Source organism: Mytilus californianus, unplaced genomic scaffold (assembly GCF_021869535.1).
Source record: "Mytilus californianus isolate M0D057914Y unplaced genomic scaffold, xbMytCali1.0.p SCAF_45, whole genome shotgun sequence".
NCBI classification, from domain to species: domain Eukaryota; kingdom Metazoa; phylum Mollusca; class Bivalvia; order Mytilida; family Mytilidae; genus Mytilus; species Mytilus californianus.
In genome coordinates this window covers 1,537,905-1,564,449 of record NW_026262696.1, presented here as the reverse complement: position 1 = coordinate 1,564,449, position 26,545 = coordinate 1,537,905, and the positions used below count along the sequence as shown (strand labels likewise).

Below are 26,545 nucleotides of genomic sequence, written 5' to 3'. Positions count from 1 at the left end.
TGAGGAAAATCGAAAGGTAAATTAGAGTGCATGTCATTGGACTACGTGTATTGGACTAACAAATTTCTTACAACTACACGTGGTATTATCATCACCCCAGGTTAACTCATTTGTCTAATAGATAAGATATTGTCAGCGTACATATTGTTTTCGCTCTGATATGTCCACAAAATTAAGGACTGGCATCTTGATATTCATCTGTAAATCACCTATAATATCAGTTCTTAACTAAAATATTGTAAAAAGGGATATTATTTAAAGATATATATTAAAAAATTAATTAACCATTTTTTTTTTACAATAATTGGTTTTTCGTATATTTTTGGTCGAATTTAACCAGAAACTGTTACGTAATTATTTTATCCGTATTTGAATTACAAAATTAAAAAGTTATTCAACAAAAAATTCCATGAATAAACAAGGAAAATTCAAATCAAACTGAAAATTTCATAAAAATTTATCAAGAAATAATCTCAAAATGATTTTTTTAAATGAAGTTTGACCTACCCACTAATCATTTGAGGACGATTTCGGCTAATTGACTTATTTAGGCTTGCTGATTATGTTTACTCCGCGTCGTTTTTCTCTGCTTTTCATAGTTTTCATGAAAATTGTGAAAAACGCTAAAATGCTACAAAACTGTCTTTAGGGGCAATAACTCTTATGAGAAGCCATTCGATCACTTTTGTAAAATAAAAAAGGGTAGATCTTGAATATCAGAACATGTCAATGTCAGATTTTTTTATCGACTTTAAATAGTTTCAAGATACTAGTTAATATTCAAATTTTGTCTGAAAGTTCTTATTTGGGCCATATTTGTCGGTCGGCCAGCTATGAAAATCAAACTGTATAATAAACACTCTAAGGATAATTTAGGCCAACCTTTTATACACTTCTGAAAATTTAAAAGTCAGTTGTCGAGTAACTAAAATTATTATTATTTTAACAACTCAAATAGTAGATTATTGCACTGAGACTGTTCTTAACAATTAACTAGGCATACGTTTTACGTACATGTACTATCGCCTTTGTTAATTACTGAATACAAAAAGAATGCTATTGAGTATATATAAACAGTTAGAATGAAGACTTTTTTCGAAACATAAATTCTATTCTATGCAAAAATAAATTCTTACAAATTATATACATGAAATTATTGTAATTTCACGTTTTTTTGTAATAATTTTCGGATATAATTGAATCCGTCTCCGTTTTACAATTTACTCTCCATGTGCGGGTCGGTCACCTTGCTATGTCATTTTGTTCACGTTTTTTCTCCTTACTATGTGGAATATGTCTCTTTTGCGACTTGAAATTGTTATCCATTCTTTCTCCAGAGCCGCACAATACAGAAATGCTCATTTTGGGGCACATCATAATTATAGGTAGGGGTTCTCCTAACCAAGGCTTTTTCGCAAGGTATGGGGCCACATGCCGAATAACAAGAATACTAAGATATGAACAAAAGTTATATTTCGGGACATTACAACAAAAAATGTACTTTTACCTTAAAATAATAGACAGGGAAACCCTTGTCCCAGGCGTACGTGCCAGTTCTAGGGAAACAAATACTGAATCAAAAAAATATTTCGAGAAATTTCATCTAATAACCAAGAATCTGACGAACCTTCAATCAATTTATAGCTGTCATGTGTTGTAAATGCTTCGTCCAAAGCCTTCATATACAGAAAACCCTTTCTTGAGGCACATGTCAATAAAATATTCCTTAAAAAAATGAAATGAGATTTTATATTGAAACCATAATTTTAAAGAACTTCATACAATGGACAGCAATTTTTATCAACCTCGACGTTGACATTTGACCCTCTCACCTAACATTTGATAGGATTCCTGCGTTTCTTATCATCTACAACGGCATCAGCAGGTCTGTTGGTGGAGTAACAGACACATGATAACGTTATCATTATCGTATTGAGGGCTTTGTCTGTGTTTGTCATGAAATTAGGACACGTGTTAAGTTTGATTCAAAAGGAGTCCAACCTATCACTATAAAATATACATAGAAAAACTTTAATTGATTTATGCTACGCTCAAAAGTTTTGACGGTGAAAGAAACGGCAGGTTTGTTTCATTAATGCAAATGTTTTTATTTAAAAATTGTTTGACATAAATAAGTAGGTATTTCAAATCACGATATTTCAGTTTACACAATTTATTGATTTCCAATGTATATATTAATCAAATTATTATACTTCAATCAGTGCGTGGTTATGCATAACAAATCATAATCAACTACCATCAATATAAGATCCATTACGAAATGATCAGTATTAAACCAGTAATTGTCAGTAGAAATTGTCAGTAGAAAGAATGTTATTTAACAAGTGATTAATAATAATAAGTACTAATGTGTTTTGTAATAAATTTGGCAATTAGTTTTCTCAATTGATTTGTTTCATACTTTTCATGTCGGGGCCTTTTATAGCTGACTTTGCTGTATGGGTTTTTCCCATTGTTGAAGGCCATATGGTTGCCTATAAATGCTTACATCCACTTCATTTGAACTTGGGTGGATAGTTGTCTAATTGGCACTCGAGAATTGGCAAACATGCCATGCACATCTCCTTATTTTTATAGCATATCAATAAAAACAGAAAAACTAATTAGTTTTCTCGTTTGAATTGTTTAACATTTTTTATGTTGGGGCCTTCGATAGCTGACTATACGGTATGAGTTTATCTCTTTGTTGAAGGTCGTCGGCGACCTATAATTGAAGCTATATCATGCACACATGAAGCTTGGTGCCTAAATTTTAGGAAGCATTGTTTGAAATTACCGAGAAAACCATCATTTTATGTGACGGACGGAAGAACGGAAACACAGATTGAAGTACATCAGAATGCCCATCCCCCTTTTGCTTTCAAACGGGGGTTAAACACTTCCGTAATTTGCTTGTAATTAAACTCGCATAAATATAATTCTAAAGTTACAGACAATCAATACAGATGAATAAGATATACAATTTCTATATTTGACCCACTCCGTTCGGAATTCGTGCGATTCGGAGTTTTCGATGACCTTGTGCTGTATGCATTGTAGTAGACTGGTGCTTACCCTGTTAACGTTTAACTGTCTCACCGTTTTGTATTCATGCGATCGGTTAGGTTTTACTTCGATGGCCTTGTGATGTGTGTATTGTAGTAGAAAAAAGGAGATGTGTTATGATTGCCAATGAGACAACTATCCACAAAATTCAACTGAAGTGGATGTAAGCAATTATAGGCAACTGTACGGCCTCCAACAATGAGAAAAACCAATACCGTATAGTCGGCTCGTGAAGGCCCCGATATGAAAACTATGAAACAATTCAATTGGGAAAACTAACTACCTAATTTATAACAAAACATTTTACGAAAAACAAATATGACAGGCATGAACCCATGCACTATAGGCTCCTGCTTTGGGATAGGCACATGTAGAGTGTGGCGGGGTTAAGCATGTTTGAAGGCGCCAACCCTCCCCTAACCCGAAAAAATGGTGCCACGGCACGACACAAGAAAAAAACTACACAAAACAATAAACGAAAAACAAATATGAAAAACAGCATTACACGACAACAACTCATTTACAGGCTCCTGACCTTGGACAGGCACATATATAATGTCGTGGGGTTAAAAATACTCGAGGGCGCCAACGCTCCTCTTACCTGGGATAGTGGTGCAACAGCAATACATAAGAACAATCTATAAAAAATCCGTTGAATTGGGCTTAAAACATCAGATCGATAGAAAGCAGAAAAAAACATCTAAGAAATACACGGACGTGGCAGGGTATTTATACACAACAACAACAAAAAAAAAAAAAAACACAGTACAGATCCTAGAGTACTCGCTGCTACTGGCAGATATTTCAAAGCCAATTACAACTAATAAAAAAATCATGTATCTAAGACTAAACTATAAATCAGTACAAATCCAACATTCATAAATTCATCATCAAACTTGATTTTTTCGAAATCTTCTATCATTGTGTTTGAGCGTGTGTTTGACAGTAAATGCAAAACGTTTCACTGCTGGACTGTCAGTCTGCAACATTACAATTTTCCAAAAAAAAAAAATGTCCCAGGGATGGTGTGTGTGGTACATTTGTAATAATTTGTGACACGTTGTATGACATTCATATTATTGCAGTAAAACGATGATTCTTCATTTTGACCAACAAACTAGTATGTATTAATATCAATTTTTGCATGAACCTCAAACACAAAAGAGTCTCAACTGTTGAAAGTTGAATAATTTGGTGTTTGGAAAGTACTTATTAGACATTTATTTGGAATATATTCTAATGACTTATATAAATATTGTAATAAATAAAAAGAAGATGTGGTATGATTGTTATTCTTACAATTACCAACCAAAGAACAACTATATTCCTTTTAAGTGGAGATAAAACAAGAGGTCATCCAAAGGAATCACAAAACAAATAGCATGTGATTTAAAAATGTTGATAATAATTTAAATTAAATAGTCTAAAAGAATGAATATATTAGTTGTTATTATTATCATAAAGTATTCAGTGATTAAGCTTTTATTTGAGTGATTGATTTTTGGTGTTTTAACGTCACTTAAAGTTCTAGTTATAATTCGTGACGGTCAGTTTTTATTGGTGGAAGATATAAAACGAGCATTAACCACATCAATCAATATATGAGAATAAAAGAAAAAAGTGTACGTCAATAATACAGGCATCCAACGAAACAAATAACCAAAAACACAACTATAGGGCAACATAAGAAGGTGTTTATACAATATGCAAGCCCTAAATGCCCTTTTCATGATATCCAGTCACCATGACCTTCTGTAATTGAAAATAAAGTTATGAACCTGGTTAGATACGATAGCGTATAAACACTGTGTTTTCTTCTTACCCAGCATGGTTCGATTCCCGTTACGCTTCATAGCTTGCTATGGGGTTTGTTCATTGTTGAAGGCCGAACGGTGACATATATTTGCTAACGTTAGGCGTCTACGTCGTTTGGTCTTTGGTGGTAAGTTGTGTCATTGGAAATTATACCACATTACTTTTATATCGGTGGTCTAGGCATGAGTTCACACAACATTCTGAAATTTTATGTTTTAAATGTTTTTCAACTTCGTAATTGTTTGGTCTTTCAATCAACTGATTTGATTTAAGCTGTACTGATCATTCTTGTGTAAACGAGACGCGCCTCTAGCGTACTAAATAACTAGCTTGAACTTCTTTGATGTTTTTCCCTGTAACCTTAAACACGGACTGACGACTCTTAAATATTACAATCGTTATCGGGTGAACTGTATTTAAAGTTTGATGAAAATAAGCTGCAGAACTCATCATTCTGTGTATTTATGTGACACGTGACCTATAGAAAAAAAAAGTAAAGTAAATAAAAATTAAATTAAAATAAAAATATTTGTACAAATAGTGGAATGAATGTTAGACGTTTTGTATACTGTATTCTGATTGACAACCAAACACGTTTACCATAAGCCTCAGAAAATAGTTGTGGGTTGTTGTCAATGTTAAATTTTATTTAAAAACTAAATACGTGACCAAATGTAACAAATGATAACCGCATGCAGAAAACAAACATGTCTAATTTCCAGTACAAATATATTTTTCTTCTTCTGAAATTGTTAAAAAAGAGAAACTTCAGTCAATAACATCTGTTTAGACTTATGCAAGATAACGTGCACAAAAAAAAAATATGCAAAATCTGATTGGCGCGAGTCCTACCGGAAAATCACAATTTAAAATGGATCAAATGAAAAATAGTTATACATTAAATTTAATCATAATTAGAAGGAAGCATTCATAAATCAGTGCTTTCGTGTGACATTTGTAATGATAAAATATGTCAAGTTTTATACCAATTTCATTCAATGTTGAACGTTAAACTGACAGAAATTGTGTTAGCATTGACACTGCACTAGTAGAAAGGTTACAAACGATCAGATAACGGAAGTCATAAGACACTCAACATAGTCTGATCACCCTACATGTACATTGTATTATTTAACCAAGGTTCTAGTTAGGAATGTGCGAATTCTCCGGTAAAATGCATTTGGTGTAGGTGTGTGTTTCAATCAATCTTCAGTGTTTGGTCTGTCTTTATCTGTTCTTCGGAATTTATTTTCTCTTGGCTGTTTTTTTCTCTCTTCTCTTCTTTTAAAAACGTCGCCCGTCTGGTGTCCTGAATTTACTTTTCCCGCTAAATTGAAATAATAAAACGAATCATATTGTGATTTCTAAGTCAAATGAAATTCTGTGAAAATAATTCTGTAATTCAAGGTTGCGAACAATAATACAAAGTTGATGTTAGACTTTCTGCATTACTAGTAATGTAATTCGATTGATTGTTGTTTGACCAACGCCCAGTGGCAAAATATATCATGCATAATGAAGACCAGAACAAATAATAGTAAACAAACAAAGCAGAAAATAAAAAGAGTGCTATTCGGATAAACTCATCATAGAATCCAGACTGAGGGCGGGAACTTCGACTAAAACTGAACAAAATACACTATTTGGGTATGGGCAAACATTTTACATTGCAGCAAGCCACATAAAGACACCGCAAGTAGTAGTTTTAACGGTTTTTTTAAACATTAAAAGAGCGCATCACGCTCCCTTCACATATTCTTTTTTTAACGCCCACGTGACAGAGTATTCATACATCCTGCACACCCAATGTAAACCCTCTTCAGCATTGGTTTTACATCCAGATTGGTACCCAGGGATTACCATATTTCTTTTTACTAGGCAACCCTTAGGGTGCACTTTAATACCTTCGCTTTCCAAATAGACGGTTCAATTTCATGTTTGTTGCAAATATCTAAATAAGTCATATTTTGATCAGCAAATACTTTTCTATTTATTAATTTCAACTTCTTCATATCATAGTGGTTGGTTTTCTCCAGCAATCGATTCAATTTTTAAAACGTACTAACAAATTTGTTTCATCACTGAAGAAAATATTCTAGGTTAAGTTTTAACTATGTTTTGGTTCTGATACATCCTTGGATTTCAAATATTCGGCTTTGAGCGTTCCTGATGAAGGTACACCAAGAAAAGCGCTTCGGACGCATGGAATTATGAAGTCTTCATTAATATCCATAGAATTATTTTAATAATTTGTCAAAATGTAGTTTATATCATGCTTTTTTCAAAAATATAATAAAAAGTATGGGTCACCGGGCTTTTTTTAACGCTAAAGGTTGTGCAAAATTGTCAGATTTTATATAGATTATGCATGAAAAACACAATTTTGTGTGATAAAAAGAAAACTACACCATAGAATTGTAAGATAAAAATGAGAAGATAGCACTAATGATATGTTTTCAGATAAGAAAAAGAAAAATGGGGTCACCGTACTCGTTTTCTTGCTACATAAAACAAATAGGTAAATTCACAACACATTCTATTATAAAAGTTACTTTATCTGAGTTGTCTTCCCTTATATGGCAAAGTTGAAAAAAAAAATGAATCAAACAAAAATATTCTGTATATATATATATATATATATATATATATATATATACAGCCGTAAACAGGATAAAACACAAAATTTTCTATAGTTACACGAAAAGTCTTACACATGAATTACATACTACTCTCGAAATTTGCACGTTTCATTAAAGATATAGACCAATTGTTATCTTCTATTTCAAAATCCAAGACGGAGGAAGACACCCAAGCTACTTTAACTACATTATTACTTGAACCGGAAATTAACAGACCATATGCATCGTTTGAACCATGAAACTACTGACAACTATGCTTATAATACTCGAGTCCGCCATCCCAAATGGTTGTAAAAAAGCAACATGATTTCTGTAGGAACAACACGTGCTTTTTTCGTGTGGACCCTTGCGGAGCACCGGATATAGATCATAATTTTCGTTGGGTTTCGTATTGCTCTGTCTGAAGTTTTTGTATGTTGTGTTTTATAGACTGTTGTTTGTCTGTTGGTCGTATGTCATTTTTTTCCGTGGCGTTGTCAGTTTGTTTTCCACTTGTGAGTTTGCATATCTCTTTGGTATCTACAGCCTCTCTTTGAAGAATGACCTTCTTTAGTAATGCCGTTTCATCATTTTTAAAGGGAAAAAACGATACAGTTACATGTGGGGTTAAGAACGTTCCTAACGTAAAATGTAATTTTTCGCGACGTCAATTATGACATATTCGGAAAAAGGTGTATTTTTCCACCAATTTTAATCATAATTATGCTTGAAAACAAGTACATGGACTCCTGTTTTTAAAATGATGGTTAGCTTAGTTATTTAGGAAGATTTTTTGTACCAATTTTTATGACTAAAAAAAATCACCGATGACTTTGTTTAAATTAAATAAATATATAGCAAATAATGCCGGTTTAAAAAGATTAATGACATTTTTTTTAAGTGGAATATTTACAAAGAACAGTTACACAATACATAGCATACTTTTGTAAAGAAGATATTCCAAATGGTTTTTTTTCAAAATTCAGCGTGTGTTTATATCGTTTGAAACAGAAATGTTTGTTATGTGTGCCCAAAGGATAGAAATGTGTAAAACAACCCAAATTTTAAGCAAATATTTAAAATTTCGACCCTATTTATCTCTAAAAGAAGCATGTAAAGGTATTTTTCAGAGCTTGTATGCCAGTAATGTTCGTAAAAAATCACCGTAGAATCAAACTGTATCGCTTGTCCTCAAGGAAGCCAAACACATATATATAACTAATAGGTGTAAACACATTCAAAAGACACTAAACCAGGTAAACATTTCCTAGGGAAGTTGCAACCGCAGTATTATCATAATTACAATTTTCACTGAACTGGAAATTAAGAAACCCAATTAATCATTAAATCGTGCCAAAATAAGCAAAGTATATAGTTAGATGAAATTAAATTTTGGTATTGGTAGATATAATAAATTTTAAAAATATACATTTTGTAATATGACGTGTGAAATAAACGAATACAGTTTTACCTTATTATGCCCAGCTCATATTTCGACGAAAATTCGTTTTTTGTTTGAAATTTGAAACAAAGTTTAAATCACTGACAATAAAAATTAGCAGTTATATTAAATCTGCTTAACAATGTGATTCTACTCTGCTAATTATCATTTATAACAACACTTGTTTATGATGCTATAATTATTGCTTTAGCTTTATTCAAATATGTTTCAGTTCAACACATAATGTCTAAACCACAATGTAGGTCATGTATTTATCCTGTGTTTTAGTCAATTAGAAGCCGTACAACACGACTGGTGTCACATACATTTGACTCAGAAAATATCTTTTCTATTTAAGTTTAGACATTTGATAAAAGATGTTTTATTCATCTGAGTACGTTGTTTATGACAACGTATTCTCTTTGGACTAACTAACTTTAAATAATTGATAATTTATTATTTGAACACAAGCACTGGCAATATAACTTCTGTGAAAACCGCTTAACCTACTCAGTAAAAGAAGTAGTCAAAAACATAAGGGGGCGTTTATTAGAGATTTACAATAAGTGTCTGACTCCGACCCGAGTCCGACTACGAGTCATAGTAAGACAGTTTAAATGACGGGGGCGATTTCAAATAAAACTAATTGAAAAGTTTTTTTTACAAAACTCCCACATACTTCAATATTGGCTTTTAGTTTGTGACGAGGATGCCTCCAAAGAGTTCCCATTTCAACTCGCCAATAACATGTTCAACGGAAACTCGGTATTCTGTTATAAGTCTGTTTAACTTTTCTACACTTTCTCTTAAAATGTTCCGGTTATCTGGTTATCTGCTGTCTGGTGAAAGGCGTCACAACAGGATAGCGGTTTGAATATATTTTATCACCAAGTATATACTTATTCAATGGGAAAGGAAGGTTTTCGTCTGTCCCGATTTGACGCATTCATCTAAACTGTTGGGCATCGTTCTGATGTCCCATAAAACCTGACTCCAATAGAACTATGTTACATTGATTGTTGATAACAACCTGTGGGTGAATACAGTGAAAGTGTATGTGGCCAGAAAAATAGTGTTTTTGTGGATCTGTCTGAGGACGATATATTTCTGTTGATATTCCGTCGATTGCATCTAGCGCGGATGGTAATTTATGCCAGGCAACCTCCAGACTTCCCCACTCTTCTAATGTTGGCCAGCGAACTAAAAGGGTGTACTTTTCTTTAAAAATTGCCAGAGAAGCCATTGTTTCGTTCATCACCGTTAGTACGCTGACATCAAATAACGTACATCCCTCAAAATATCTAACATAGTTTCATGTGTCTCTCCCGTTGTCTCGAAAAAAAAAGCATACCTGCTTCTTGAAAATATTGCAAATACGTTTCTTCCTGCCCAACTAGTCAAACTGTTTCCCCATAACTTTTTGATGCAAAGTGCAAAAAAAAGGGGGGGGGGGGGGTGGGGTGGTCTGGAGGAGGTTTCAGAATTACTAGTAGAATCATGATAAATTGTTTGATGAATGTGATTTCGTCCGGAGGACACTGCAAAATGACAGTCAACGTGCAAAGGAATAGACGTTGATCATCGTCCATGTCCTGTAAATACACAAAATACATATATAATTATGTAGTGCATATCAATGTATCTCCATTCCCCTTTCTTCCGTACTTGAATATACAATAGCCCTACTGTGTATAGTTGTATGCGGGTAGCTGTCATTTTTCCAAAAAAAAATATAAGATTTAATAAAACACCAACACATCTTTGTGCCTTTTTGTGGACAAATCCTTACTCTTAGTTGAAAATAGCTTCTAAAATACTTTTTTTAGATTCATTTTGAAATTACGGCCTAAACAATAAGCTCCAAAACTGGGTATTGACGTCGTTTTTAAAAAGAATTTTCTTACTCCAAAATAGAATCCTCGTTTTCATTTATATCTAGATCACTAGTGTCAGAATAAAAAAAATGACCGGAAAACAACGTGGAAAGGGAGAATCTCTCTCTCTCTCAACGGGGGAAAGGTGGAATCATACTATCTCTCTCCTTTAAAAACGATGGGTGTGTATGATATATAAATTAAGGAAAATAAGGAATGTATATGTTGGTTGAATCATTTAACTTGAAAATGTAATTTTTTTCTCAATAGTATATAGAACATACACCGGTATAAGTGATCAGATAACACGAGCACAAGATTGTTGTGAAAGTATTAGAATTCTGAAAAAAAATCTGTTAGAAAGAGTGAATGAAAAAGCGCTTTCTTCAACCCTTCAGTAAAAAAATCAATTTGATGAATGGTTTTGTCCTATCACATTGCAACGCAAAGATTTAGCACGGTAAAATTAATTAGTGTACAAATCATTTTTTGAAATCACCCCTATAGCTTACCTGTATGATTTGTAGTCGTACTCGTACTCGGACAGTTATTGTAAATCTCTACTAGGTTGTGCGGGATGTATAAGTTCGCAGGCATATTCGGTCAGAGTATGTAATGCCACGTGTATGGGAAGTACCAGGCTTATTACAGGTTAAAGAACTACTGCATACACTATTTGATAGGTCCGTAGATAGTCTGTTGTAAGGCAAACATTTTCGCCACTAACCAATATACCTTTGTTTTCCAATGGCAGTCAAAATTTCCCGTCCTTCATCTCTGAAATAATTGTTATTAATGTCGAGCAAGCAAAATTTAAGCAATCAATCAGTAGTCGAAGTAACACATGTGATTTGTATTTAAAGAGTAATTTCATTGTAAAATCAAAGAATACAAGTGTCAAACATGAATGGACTTTGTCTGCTGGTTTTCTATTTACTACAAACCTTGTCAAATACCATTTACGGTGTTGTCATATTTAAGTTTGATTTTCGTATAATGCTAATTTCCAATTTGACAGTATTTTGCGGATTTATTTGATTCAACTTGAGTCATCCGGTGAAATAACGGTGACACGGCAATTGCCAATTGACATTTGAGACGCTCCTCAGTTCGACCCCGTACTTGGGTGGTTCTGTGTTGCTCAATCGTAAGTGTTTTGCAGATTGTTTTCCGTCGTTTTGTCGTTTTTGTTCCATGGTGTTTTCTGATTTTATTTGACTAATGGGTATTGATTGATTGGTTTAATGATGGTGTTGACTGACACTTTAAGCACTATTGGTTTATCGTAACTGTCGGTGTCATGGGTGGAGGAAGCCAAAGTCACTACAAACCAGTAAGCGTCTGTAATGGGCAATATTTGTACTCGACTGTACTGATTTTAACTCGATCATTCTGAATTGGTCTGAATTTTACTTGATTTTACTTGACTCTAGTCTACTTGACCTGTTAACTATCTTAAGCTAGGTTCACACTGCCGATCAGATCAACTCGATTATCACGATTGCCCAAATTTCCACGACCAAGCGTAACTGAATCCTTGATCGGGCCTGTTTACGACTTCTAACCGACCGCTATCCGACTGTACACGACTTTAATTCGACAATTCACGACTCCTTAATGACTCCATCACGACTCCAACCCGACCACTAATTGAATACACATTCGACTATTCCGACCAATTCACAATCTCTACAAGATCTTTATTCGATTAGCTAGACCAAATCAACAATGCTCGAACTCAGCCCTATCTCGACCAGACCAGATGACTTGATCGTATAGGGGGTCGTAGGGATAGCCTGGAATTGGTCGGGTATGTACAATTTCATTATAGACACGTCTGATTGATTTATGCCCCGCCGAAGCGGAGGAGGCATTAAGTGTTACCATTGTCCTTTTCGTACGTCCGTCCGTCCCAAAAATTAGAGTCAGTTCTCTTACTTTGGTTTGCCTCGATCAACCAAATGTTATGAAACTCATACACACTGCTTATTACTAGTATCATAAAACACAGATCAAACAACGTTATATGCGAGCGGGGGCATTATCTGTGTCCCATTGACACATTTTTCATTTATTTGGTTATCATTTAGTAGTTCAAGGAAGGTCTGAATGAAATCCTACATTTAAAATATCTACGTAGAAATAGACCAGAGATAGGTGTGACGGAGCTTGAAGAGAGCGTAGAAGACGACCAAGAAGGCGTGGACAGCAATAGGTGCCGAGAAATCTATATATGGCAGTGGCTGATGGATACAGCGACCACTATATTGGCAGTATGAGAGACTGTTACAGAGGCTCAACTCAGAGGACCCACAAAGTTTTAAAATCTTCCGTGGAGTGGACGCTGTTATGTTATGGGTGTTTTTAAACTGTATCTCACACAAAATGATATGTAACACCAATTTTAGGTTAATTGACATGTTTATGCATGACTGATAATTTCATTCGAATGAAAGCGAGGTAAAATTAAAATATTTCATCTGAATGAAAGCGAGGTAAACATTTAATATCATTGCAGCAATGACATTTATAAAATTTTCAATTTATCTATATTTCAGAGAAGCCTTAGAGCTTGGACTCAAATTGGCCGTCACTCTTCGCAAATGGCGCTTTTTATGCAGAGATCACGTATTCATTTCTAGTGGCTAAACCCCATCATCTTGTTCATTCCGAAAGTATTGGAAGCTGTAATACCTGAGTACTCGAAAGAGGTGACACCAGCAGTCGAGACATCCGAACAGTGGCAACATATTGCCAATGACTTCCAAAACAAGTGGAACTTTCATCATGCATGTGGAGCACTGGATGGAAAGCACGTGAGGATAAAGTGCCCAAAGGACTCTGATACACTGTCATGACTGTACTGCAACTACAAAGGAATTTTCTTAATCACACTGTCTACTTGCCCTCGTCGACGCAAATTACAAGTTCATATAGGTCAGTGTTGGTGGAAGTGCGTCTGGCGCTCAACTGTTTAACTATTCTGAACAAAAGACTTTGATTGAGGAAAACACCTATTGACCGCCGATAAGAAGAACACTCATAGCTCATGATATAATATGATGTATTCCCATTGAGAACCTGAATGAAGCCATATTCAAGACGTATCCAAACCGAAACTATCTTATGCACTATTTCAATTCCCAAGCAGGTTCAGTTGAGTGGCAAGAGAGTGTGATTTGTTCATCAGTGTTATCATACAGTTACTTGTAGTGTTATCGTAAAACCGCTGATGTAGTTTTTTAAGTATGACATCTTGTTCTCGTGTGGTATAAAATTGTCAAGAATATTTTGAAATAAAGGTAATCATGCTTTGTTTTGTTTAAAGTTGTACTAAAACTTTAGTATATGTACATGCATTGCCTTCTTTCTGCGTTTCAAAAGTAATTCGAAACGTTTGTATTTGTTTATTCAAAAGATTTACTGCTCTTTTCTTGAAAATGACACTACTAAATGAGACTTGTCACCGGACTGGTACTTATGTTAATCAATACGACGGGTGCAACGTGTATTTTTTGGGTTTCGTGTTGCTAAGTTTTTAGTTTTCTATGATGTGTTATGTGGACTGCTGTTTGTCTTGTCGTCGTTTTTCGTTTTTCTCCATGGCTTCGTCGGTTTGTTTTTTTACCTTTGGGTTTGATTGTTCCTTTCTTATCTTTTGCCTCTCTTTTAAAATTTGTAAAAGAACAGCAAAGTACTGTACACGGGGGAATTTTCACGGAGTTAATCTTTTGTACTGTTTAAACTAACAAGGACGATATATTCTTGCGAAAGCAAGTTATGAGAGTTAATCAGATCTGCACACCCTTTTATAGAAACTTATAGCAGGCTTGTATACTCATGTATAACCGAGTAGAGATCGAAAAGTGGTCGAATTTGGTCGAGTAGAGATCGGGTATTGGTCGAGTTGGTCTGGGATCAAAATTATAGTAGTCGCAGTGATTTGGAAGTGATCGGGAATTGGACGAGTTAATCTGGATCACAGATCAAACGAGAAACGATCGGACATTAGTTGAGCAAAGGTCGAGATGATCGAGTACTGATTGTTAAAATATTTGTATTCCGACCAAACTCGATTCCTACACGATCCTTTCTCGATAAATTTAACCGCTACTCGACGAATTCCCGATCCCGATACCCACGAAAATAAATGAATTCACAGTATTCTTTATGAAAAAAACAGGATCTCGTAGTTGGTAATACAGTAAATCTGTATATGTTTTAATAACTTTCATTTATTTTTCTTGTCTCCACATATTATACATAATCATATTGGGGAGTAAGGATCAGACTTTGGTCGAGTATGGTTCAGACCTTAAAGTCCTTTGGTAAAGTATTGTTAAAACTTTGAAAACAGGTCGAGAACTGGTTAAGTACAGATCGAGTACAAGTCGAAAATGTTTTAAGACTGTTTCAGCCTAGTCGAGTATGAGTTCAGACTTTTCAGTATGGTCAAGGTAAGGGTCGAGTACAAATTCAGACTGTTTATATAAATAAGAAGATGTGGTATGAGTGTCAATGAGACAAATCTCCATGTTAAGTATGGTTCAGACTACAGTCGAGTAAATTTATAACAAATTCAGAATGGTCGAGTAAAAATCAGTACTGTCGAGTACAAAAAGTGCCTATTTCAGACTGTTACTGGTTTGTAGTGAATGCCTGGATAGAACCACCGACTTTCTGCATGAACAACGGACATTTATTGTCAATATAGATTGAAAATGGAACGCTTCTGCCTCCTGCGGGGTTCAAACTCACTCAGTGTGGAAAGACTAATGATACCGTAGATGAATTACTTAGACCACTCTATGTGTTTCGATTGCTTTCTCGGTATCTCCTGTTTTTGTCTTATAAAAATCAGGAAATGTGGTATGGTTGCCAATGAGCCATTCATCCACTAATGAACAAAGGACGAGAAAGTAAACAATAATGCTTTGAACTGACTTCAAAAATGAGTAAAACCCATATCGTACAGTAAGCTATAAAAGGCCCCGGTATAACAATATGTACAACAATGCCAATGATAAAAGAAACTGCCTAATTTATGCTTAAAAATCAACGAAAAACAGTTCTGACAGGCAGCAGCTGCAATATTTGTTAGCTCGTAACCCCCGCCAAACCAGAGACAGTGGTGTTACAGTTAAACAGAACATTTTTTAAAAATCAGTTTAAAAAAAACTTAACTCATCAGCATTAAGTACAACACAAAACCGAAAATCACAAGGTATCGATCTAAGAGAACTCAAAGTGAAGACGTAATTTGTAAATTTACTATAAAATACTATAAGATAATCAAGGACTGAACATTGATGAAAGTTAACAAATTTGTGAAAAAATATTCTTTCTCAAATTTGTTATCATATTGTATTATATTTACGAAACAGAATGAATATCGGGTGAATGCAAGGGATTTAAAAACGCACTGAATAAAGAACTTAACCTAAAGAAAAGCGTTTTTGTTGGTCGTCTTACAATTAATAGTTGCTTTCACCTTATTACAAATGCACCGACACTTTCATATTTTACCAATAAAAAATAAATGTCTGTGTGGGATTTCTCCCCTGCTGTTTGATTTATGTCCATTAACAAATATGTCATCAATGTTAAGATGGTTCAAGACGGGTAAGCTGTAAACCCACTTTAAAGGAATATTCCCGACATTGAAGAATTCATAAATTCAATACAAACAACAACAAATAAATCAAACCAATTCTTTTCACAAATACGTTTTAAGTCTTTCCATTTAAAACTGACCATGGCAATAAAATTTAGATATTTTAAATTCATCAAATCAAAAATCATTTTTCATATTACATATTCAAACGTTCTGCTCAATACTTGATATGTCGTTGACTTCCTTGGCATGCATATAACGCCACACTTAGACACAAATGTAAGAACGACCATGATAAAACAACATCCACTTTTATGTTACATTTAAATGCTTTACCATGACATTATTCTTATTGAAAAACGAGTAGAACAAGAATTCCTTATCAATAATATGTCATTAACATCAATGAAAATTAAAAACTGACATGGTAAAATTAGTATAGATAAATTTATTTCTAAACAATAAATACAACGTTTATGTTATAAACCACAAGTCACACTAATACCAGAAGTGTCGATACAAATTTCCGACGTTTTTTGAAAAAGGTAGTTATAGATGAAACGCTTATCAAACATTACAAACCACACATTGACAAGCATGGTAACACTGCATGTATCCCACAATCGACAATTAATAATTAATTATTCAAAGTGATTTTAATACAGCTAATAAAACAATAAGTTTATGACATTTAATAACTTAATGAATAAATTAAAGTAGTTAGTGATACATTGGGGTTTAAAAAGCAAGGTGAGAATTTTCGCTAGTTACACGGTGGTTGTCGTTTGTAACAGAGGTAGCAACATGAGGATTCGGATTATTTCATCATGTTCGATAGCAAGCTTGTTATTGTTTATAGCTTGGATCGATATAACAGAATCTCTATTCACTAATACTGTAGTAAGTAAATTACTAATTTATATTGTAACCAACATTTTTTTTCCATTACATGTGAACTTGAATTATATATTCTTGCAAAAACTACTGTAATTTCCATGGCACTGACTCACCTAGGTACTATTATTTTTTTTTACAATTGATACTAAATTTATTGTATGTTTAAGCATAAGCGAACATTCCAATTTGTATGGATAATGCTCAGCATTCGTAAACGCGTGGTAAATTGAGATAAATGATCCTAAAACTCTGTGATTTTCTCATTCATCTGATCACAAATAATATCAATGTAATTGTGATAAAATAAGAAGTGCTTACATCTAAAACACAATATGTTTTATATTAATACTCAAGATATGACATTTGTCTCCATGACAACTATAAACATATAAACTTCTTCCCGTTTACAGTGGAAATCCCTAATACACAGAAGCAATAAAGACTGGTTCCCTTTCTCGAGGCAACGTTCGGTAACAGATGTAGATTCTAACATACGCATATTATTAAAACACTGATCCTAATACAATTATTAATCAAACACTAATATTAATTCAAATATTTTAGTAATTAACAATGTATTAAAGACGTAAGGGTAGTGTCAAATGATAATAGTACCTAAAACTGAAACACATCCTGTTTAAATAAAACAAATATCTGCTAATAAAAATGATAACACTTACTAGTAATTAAGGGAATACTTCCCAATGAAAATTGAAAATTGAAACTCTTAACGTGCAAAAAAAATTGACCAACGTCTGGCATACCCTTGTCTGAGCACCAATTCACGGGTTGTACTCAGATGATAAGGAAGGGTCGGTATTTCTTGCTTAAAATAGTGAATATAAAAGCATTGTCTATTAAAACCAGCATTTGCCTAGTATCCTAGATGAAGTTTTCTACCCATGATTTGATACACGGCTGTTCAAGGGAAATACGAGAACGAAAATTTATTATTCTTTACAATACTTTTGCATGTATGTAATACTTTTAATATCATCATCTTTATCATTTAGTATTTATTGGACGTTTTTAAAGCAACAAGATTTCTGCATGTTTTAGAGTACAACCATATTTGTAGTATTAATACAATGACTATAAACGACCGGTAAAGCGACGTTAATTTGTAATTTACTTAGGTATCTGTCCGATCTCAAATACATATAATGCATTTGTAATTTGGACATCTTAGTCAATATCCTATTTGAGATTCGTTTACAGTAAATCCGAGGTAACCCAACCTGAACTATATTTCAGCAGCATTAACAAATGCATCTCCATATCCGATACTTGCGTTAATTATAATTTATATTTAAGTTACGCCGCTTCTCCGGACGTCACTGTTTACATTTAATCAATTATGTCTGCCGTAATGATATTTTCATTGCATAATGTAATCCATTAGTAGATTTTTTATAAATATATAACAATTACATGCCTTACATTCTTTAGCATTTATTAATTTTTAATTAATCATGCGGTTTCTTAAACAAACTGATTGGGCACGTGATATATAATTATATTTCTAAGTTCGTTCCATTAGAACTAACAACTAAAACTTATGTCACCATAAAAAGGCCTACTTTTTTTAAAACAATAAAATTATTAAAAAGATTTTAAATAAAAGTCAGAAAATACACAATTTCTTTTATGAAATATGAGTGGCAACTCATGAATACCCAGTTTACACAGGCGAACCAAACTAAATATAGATCGGTCAAAGTTATGTGTTATTATCCAGTACACAATTGACCAATTTTAAAGGTTAAACTGATGGTATCGTGTTGTATTCCAAAGTATATATCTAAACGTACTGAAATTACGAAATTGTTAAGGCCATTTACCTCTGAGTATACAATTTTGGAATACCCGAGCTGTATCTACTATTTTCTGAGTAAAAGGGCTTTACATTCAGTGCAAATGTTATAGCATGCAGATAGACATGTCACCTTACTGGAACACATTATAATGACTTTCTTTTAAGTGCTTTGCGTACAATCGCAATGTGCTATTTGATATCGTTACGAAGCCGTTACATCAATCATCTTACAAATGTTTACACCATTAAATTGTTTTGTCCTACCTTAACAGTGATAAAAAATCAAGGGGTAAATACAAATAAACTCATCATAGATACCAGGATTGAAATTTTGTATTTGCGCCAGACGCGCGTTTCATCTACAAAAGACTCATCAGTGACGCTCGAATCAAAAATTGTTAACAAGGTCAAATAAAATACTAAACCCAAGAAGTATAGACAAAACAATAGCGAAAAGAAAACGACAGTAACTATAAAGTCCATCAAACATTACCCAATAACTAAATATTGAGCAAACGAGTATCACCGACTACTTGGAATGAACCGAGGCACTACGTAAGGGTCGACAATTCTTATCTAGTGATTTTAAAAGCTTTGTTTATTAAAATCATCTTGCCACATAGACAGAAATAAGTGAACTTAAATCTTGATTATGGCATATAAGTATTTCTATGGTAGTCTACTTAGTTATAATTATTAAATCATATGTAAAAATCAATATTGAATAACGGTTTCGATAAAATCCTGACCATCCGCATATATACCACCCATGAGCAGTATCTTTCTCAAACAAAAACGAATATGAAAAAAAAAAAACATCACATATCACAAACAGTTGTTTGTTTTTGTTAGTGTGCTGAATTTCGTTAAAACTGTTTTTACTTTTTTATTTCATTCAAAAATTTTGTATTCGCACAAATTTAAGACATGCATTGACAATTAACTATTTGACAGATAAATACATTGTCTATGTTTAATCTTTTCGTAATCAAAAAGACGTTCTATTGTTTAGAAGGCCATACCGTGGAATTACGATTGCATGAATGTTTAATATTCAGTGACAAATACTTCATCCAAAGCAAGGATATCAGAGTTAACACTTTCAATAATTTCGGTGGAGAAAAAATGACCTGCTTCTTGAACATTGCTAGGGTCGGAGTTCAAACAGGTCTCTTACTGCCATATAACGAGTTGCTAGTTAAGTTCTTAAGTGTGGAAAAGTCTCAAAAAGTTTGAAGGTTTTATCGATCCCGGTCAGACAGTATGTAACTGCGAACATACACACCCTATACACTATCAGGTTTATGCAATAGTCAAACTATCAGGCTTATACACTTGTCTTACAATGAGGCGTTTGAACTTATAACTTAACCTAGGCTACCTTTGGGGTCGTGTTCACCTGTGCTAAAAACCATGCTATGTACTACGGAGTTTTATAACCGATTTACATTTTCTACTTGTAAGTTTTATGAGAACGACAACAACACATAACGAGATGCCAAAAAAAGATGTAAAATATTTTACTTAACTCTTGCTTGTATAATTTCAGAGTGCGCCAAAACCACAATATATTGAACGAAAAATCCGAATACCATTGCGTGGATATAGAATAAACAACAGCAGAAAAACTAATATAGTCACAGCTAATATAGCTAATATTGACTCTACAATAGGATCACAACAAAACTCACAGTTTAATCCATCCGTTGGTAAATCTCTTCCTGCTTACAGGAAAGTGTCTTATCCTAGTAACAATATTCTGCAGCAACTAAGAGAGGCACAAAAGAATGGTAATACAATTAGATCAAAAAAAGGCCAATACCTAGTTCCAATTCTGCAATCAAAATTACATTCTACTGTCCAACAACATACTAACATATTCGGACTACCTAAAGAGTTACAAAATTTACAACAATTGCCGATAGTTCATATACGTGAAATTAGAGTTCCATCTATAATAAGATCAAAGGTGCCGAAAATTCACCGTACTGTTGTACTGGCAAAAAATGCAAATGTCTTGTCCCATATAGGAAAACAGCATAATGGTCCAGCACTCAATCCTACTTCCCAAGGGGTCAAGCCAATTGGGCAAGGGAATCGACCAGCAAGGGGTGGAAACCAACCAGGTGGTCGAGGTAATAACCTCGGACAAGGATCCCCAAATAAACCGTCACAAGGATCACCAAACAGCTTGCAGAATTTTGTGAAAGATGTAATGGTGAATAGTGGTAATACTTTACAAGTTAACAAAGATACAGGAAACACAAAAGTTAACAGTACAATACATAAAACAGATGTTAAAAACAATATTAACAACATTCATATCACCAACTATTACTCTAGCGCAGGCAATGCAACTTCGCAAGGTGGTGCTAGACCCATGGGTCGTAGAAGACAGCCAAATGCGCAAGGACATCTACCTCAAGGTCAGATGCCTAGTGGTCAACCATATCAACCGGGTGGTGGACACGGTCAACAACCTGGTGGTGGACACGGTCAACAACCTGGTGGTGGACACGGTCAACAACCTGGTGGTGGACACGGTCAACAACCTGGTGGTGGACATGGACATATGCCTATTGGCGGACATGGGCAGCAGCCTGGCGGCGGACACGGACCACAACCTGGTGGTAGACATGGACAACAGCCTGGTGGTGGACACGGACAACAACCTGGTGGTGGACACGGACAACAGCCTGGTGGTGGACATGGACAACAACCTGGTGGTGGACACGGACAACAACCTGGTGGTGGACACGGACAACAACCTGGTGGTGGACAAAGGCAACGACCTCGTCAAGGTACAACACCAGCTCCGGCACCTCCCGGAACACAAATTCATCTTAATGTAGTGAACAACCTTCCTGTGAACAATGCAGTATCGAATAAAAATCATCGAGCACAGTTTAGCCCATCTAATGTGGGCATGAATCCAAACTTTTCTACTGGTTTCCATGGTACAAATAATGGTCACAAAAACAACGCTTCGCAGAATCCTGGACCCGTTACAGTTGGAGCTGGAAGCAGCAGTCGGAGAGCACAGCCAGGTGGTAATCCGGCGTATCCAGGAGGTGCATTGCCTAGTGGAAGAAGCCGACCAGGACAGGGAGGTGCACTACCTAGTGGAAGAAGCCGACCCGGACAGGGAGGTGCACTGCCTAGTGGAAGAAGTCGACCAGGACAGGGAGGTGCACTGCCTAGTGGAAGAGGCCGACCTAGACAGGGAGGTCTCCCTGGAATGGGAAACCAGCCCGGTGGTAATCCAATGTATCCAGGAGGTGCTCTGCCTGGAGGAAGGAACCGACCAGGAAGGGGTGGTTCTCCTTTGTTGGGAGGTACCCTACCTAGTAGTATGAACCCACCAGGCATTGGTTCTTTGTTCCCTGGAAGTCCACTTCCGAGCAGAAGAAATCGCGGACATCAACCAGGTAACCAGCCTGGAAATATGCCATATCCATTTAATGGACAGCTGTTTAGAAACACACCAGCACAAACAAATGCTGCATCAGGGCCTGGTCCTCATGGAAATCCTGTGGGAGGTCAACCAGGAATGCCTGGAGGTGGACACCGACAACAGCCTGGTGGTGGACACGGACAACAACCTGGTGGTGGACATGGGCAACAACCTGGTGGTGGACACGGACAACAGCCTGGTGGTGGACACGGACAACAACCTGGTGGTGGACCTGGACAACAACCTGGCGGTGGACATGGACAACAGCCTGGTGGTGGACACGGACAACCTGGTGGTGGACACGGACCACAACCTGGTGGTGGACGTGGACAACAACCTGGCGGTGGACGTGGACAACAGCCTGGTGGTGGACACGGACAACAACCTGGTGGTGGACACGGACAACAACCTGGTGGTGGACATGGAAATCAACCCGGACAGGGACCACCTTATCGTCCTGCTAACCAAGGACATCAACCTCAGGGTAATCCTCCACCACCGGCAGTAACTATTCATATCCATAACAGCGGTAATCAACCAAGAGGACAGCAAGGACAACCTGGTGGTAATCCAGCGTATCCAGGAGGTGCACTACCTATGGGAAGAAACCGACCAGGACAAGGAGGTGCAATACCTGGTGGTGGACACGGACAACAACCTGGTGGTGGACATGGCCAACAGCCTGGTGGTGGACATGGGCAACAACCTGGTGGTGGACATGGGCAACAGCCTGGTGGTGGACGTGGACAACAACCTGGTGGTAATCCGCCGTATCCAGGAGGTGCACTGCCTATGGGAAGAAACCGACCAGGACAGGGAGGCGCAATGCCTGGTGGTGGACAAGGACAACAACCTGGTGCTGGACATGGTCAGCAACCTGGAGGTGGACACGGACAGCAACCTGGTGGTGGACACGGACAACAACCTGGTGGTGGACATGGGCAACAGCCTGGTGGTGGACATGGGCAACAACCTGGTGGTAGACATGGACAACAACCTGGTGGTGGACGTGGACAACAACCTGGTGGTAATCCGCCGTATCCAGGAGGTGCACTGCCTATGGGAAGAAACCGACCAGGACAGGGAGGCGCAATGCCTGGTGGTGGACAAGGACAACAACCTGGTGGTGGACATGGTCAGCAACCTGGAGGTGGACACGGACAGCAACCTGGTGGTGGACACGGACAACAACCTGGTGGTGGACATGGGCAACAACCTGGTGGTGGACATGGGCAACAACCAGGTGGTGGACATGGGCAACAGCCTGGTGGTGGACACGGACAACAACCGGGTGGTGGACATGCACAACAGCCTGGTGGTGGACACGGACAACAACCTGGTGGTGGACCTGGGCAACAGCCTGGTGGTGGACCGGGGCAACAACCTGGTGGTGGACATGCACAACAGCCTGGTGGTGGACACGGACAACAACCTGGTGGTGGACACGGACAACAACCTGGTGGTGGACCTGGGCAACAGCCTGGTGGTGGACCGGGGCAACAGCCTGGTGGTGGACATAGGCCACAACTTGGTGGTGGACATGGTCAGCAACCTGGTGGTGGACATGGGCAAAGACCTGGTGGTGGACATGGGCAACAGCCCGGTGGTGGACCTGGGCAACAGCCTGGTGGTGGACCGGGGCAACAGCCTGGTGGTGGACATAGGCCACAACCTGGTGGTGGACATGGTCAGCAACCTGGTGGTGGACATGGGCAAAGACCTGGTGGTGGACATGGGCAACAGCCCGGTGGTGGACCTGGGCAACAACCTGGTGGTGGACATAGGCCACAACCTGGTGGTGGACATGGACAACCTGGTGGTAATCCAGCATATCCAGGCGGTGCACTACCTATGGGAAGAAACCGACAGGGAGGCGCAATGCCTGGTGGTGGACAAAGACAACCTGGTGGTGGACATGGACAGCAACCTGGAGGTGGACAAGGACAGCAACCTGGTGGTGGACACGGACAGCAACCTGGTGGTGGACATGGGCAACAACCTGTTGGTGGGCAAGGACAACAACCGGGTGGTAATCCGGCGTATCCAGGAGGTGCACTGCCTATGGGAAGAAACCGACCAGGACAGGGTGGCGCAACGCCTGGTGGTGGACAAGGGCAACAGCCAGGTGGAGCCCCACCACCAAAACCTCCAAATGGAAACGTATTAATTCATTTAACTATTAATTCTGTTGGAAGTGGTCCAAAACCTGGCGGTCAGGGAGCTGCATTACCAGGAAGCAGAATGGGACAACCTGGTGGTCATGGTGCTGCATTACCAGGAAGTAGAATGGGACAACCTGCTGGTCATGGCGCTGCTTTACCAGGAAGTAGAATGGGACATCAACCAACTGGTCATGGACACCAACCAGGTATGAGAGGACAAGGACAAGGTGGTCAACCAGGTCAAGGAGGCCTAGGACACGGTGGTCAACAACCGGGAATGGCCGGTCAGGGACATGGTGGTCAACAACCGGGAATGGCCGGTCAGGGACATGGTGGTCAACAACCAGGTATGGGAGGTCAAGGACATGGTGGACAACAGCCTGGTATGGGAGGTCAAGGACATGGTGTTCAACCAGGTCAGGGAGGTCCTGGACACGGTGGTCAACAACCTGGAACGGGAGGCCAAGGAATTGGTGGTCAACAACCAGGTATGGGAGGTCACGGACATGGTGGTCAACAACGAGGTTTAGGAGGACAAGGACACGGAGGTCAACAACCAGGTATGGGAGGGCAAGGACATGGTGGTCAACAACAAGGAATGGGAGGACACGGTGGTCAACAACCAGGTATGGGAGGTCAAAGACGTGGTGGACAACAACCAGGAATGGGAGGCCAAGGGCATGCTGGCCAACAGCCAGGATTGGGAGGCCAAGGACACGGCGGTCAGCAACCAGGTATGGGAGGTCAAGGACATCCTGGTCAACAACAAGGAATGGGAGGCCATGGAAATGCTGGTCAACAGCCAGGATTGGGAGGCCAAGGACACGGCGGTCAGCAACCAGGTATGGGAGGTCAAGGACATCCTGGTCAACAACAAGGAATGGGAGGCCATGGAAATGCTGGTCAACAGCCAGGATTGGGAGGCCAAGGACACGGTGGTCAGCAACCAGGTATGGGAGGTCGAGGACACGGTGGTCAACAGCCAGGATTGGGAGCCCAAGGGCATGGCGGTCAGCAACCAGGTATGGGAGGTCAAGGACACGGCGGTCAGCAACCAGGTGTGGGGGGTCGAGGACACGGTGGTCAACAGCCAGGTTTGGGAGGTCAAGGACATGGTGGTCAACAACCAGGTATTGGAGGTCAAGGTGGTCGACAACCAGGTCACGGAGGTCAAGGACACGGGGCAGGTCAAGTTGGGCAGCAGGGACCTGGCGGTCAAGGAACACCAACTGGACTTGGTTCATTCCTTTCACAAGGACAAATGTCTCCTGGACAAGGATTTCAGCTATTAGGCGTGTCCAATCCAAACACTCAGGGAATACCTCCACCTCCTCCAAATGCACCTACCAACACTCAACAATTGTTGAATAATTTAAAAATATCTCATCGACAATTATTAGATCTAATGCAACGTAATCCTGGTGGCCCAAGCCAACATGGTTTAGGAAACACAGCACAACAAACACCTGGTCATATGGTGAAGTGGAATCCTCCAGCCGGGGGTCGTATTTAAGCCATCATCATTTGTGTAAGGAGTTGTCTTGAACTGGTCAAGTATATGACGGAATAAAGAATATAAAGTTTACGTCTTTCTAGTGGTTTAGGCGATGCTTCAGTTGGGAAAATGAATGAACTGGTATAAAAAATACTTTGATAATTTTGGCTTAAACTCGTCTTTCCAGTGGACTGACACACCATTTGGATATAAGAAGTTTATTCTTTTTAAAATACCAATGTCTTTCGTAAACATTTTATCATTTTTTCATGTTTGTTTCATGTTTTGGTACA

At 37.7% G+C, this 26,545-nt stretch overlaps 2 protein-coding genes across 2 annotated transcripts; both read left to right on the top strand.

The window, feature by feature from the left end:
• Nucleotides 1-17,270: 17,270 nt before the first annotated feature.
• On the top strand, nt 17,271-22,541 carry LOC127699972 (uncharacterized; the record flags this gene model as incomplete). Its single annotated transcript, XM_052203348.1, has 2 exons — nt 17,271-17,328; nt 20,691-22,541. A coding segment is annotated over exon 2 (1,185 nt), but the record flags the coding sequence as incomplete, so codon positions are not given.
• Nucleotides 22,542-23,420: 879 nt separating this feature from the next.
• Nucleotides 23,421-26,342, top strand: LOC127699948 (uncharacterized). The gene is made up of 2 exons (XM_052203322.1): nt 23,421-23,790; nt 23,839-26,342. The coding sequence occupies exons 1-2, from the start codon at nt 23,421-23,423 to the stop codon at nt 26,268-26,270; spliced, it is 2,802 nt and encodes a 933-aa protein (XP_052059282.1). The 3' UTR covers nt 26,271-26,342.
• Nucleotides 26,343-26,545: the final 203 nt, after the last annotated feature.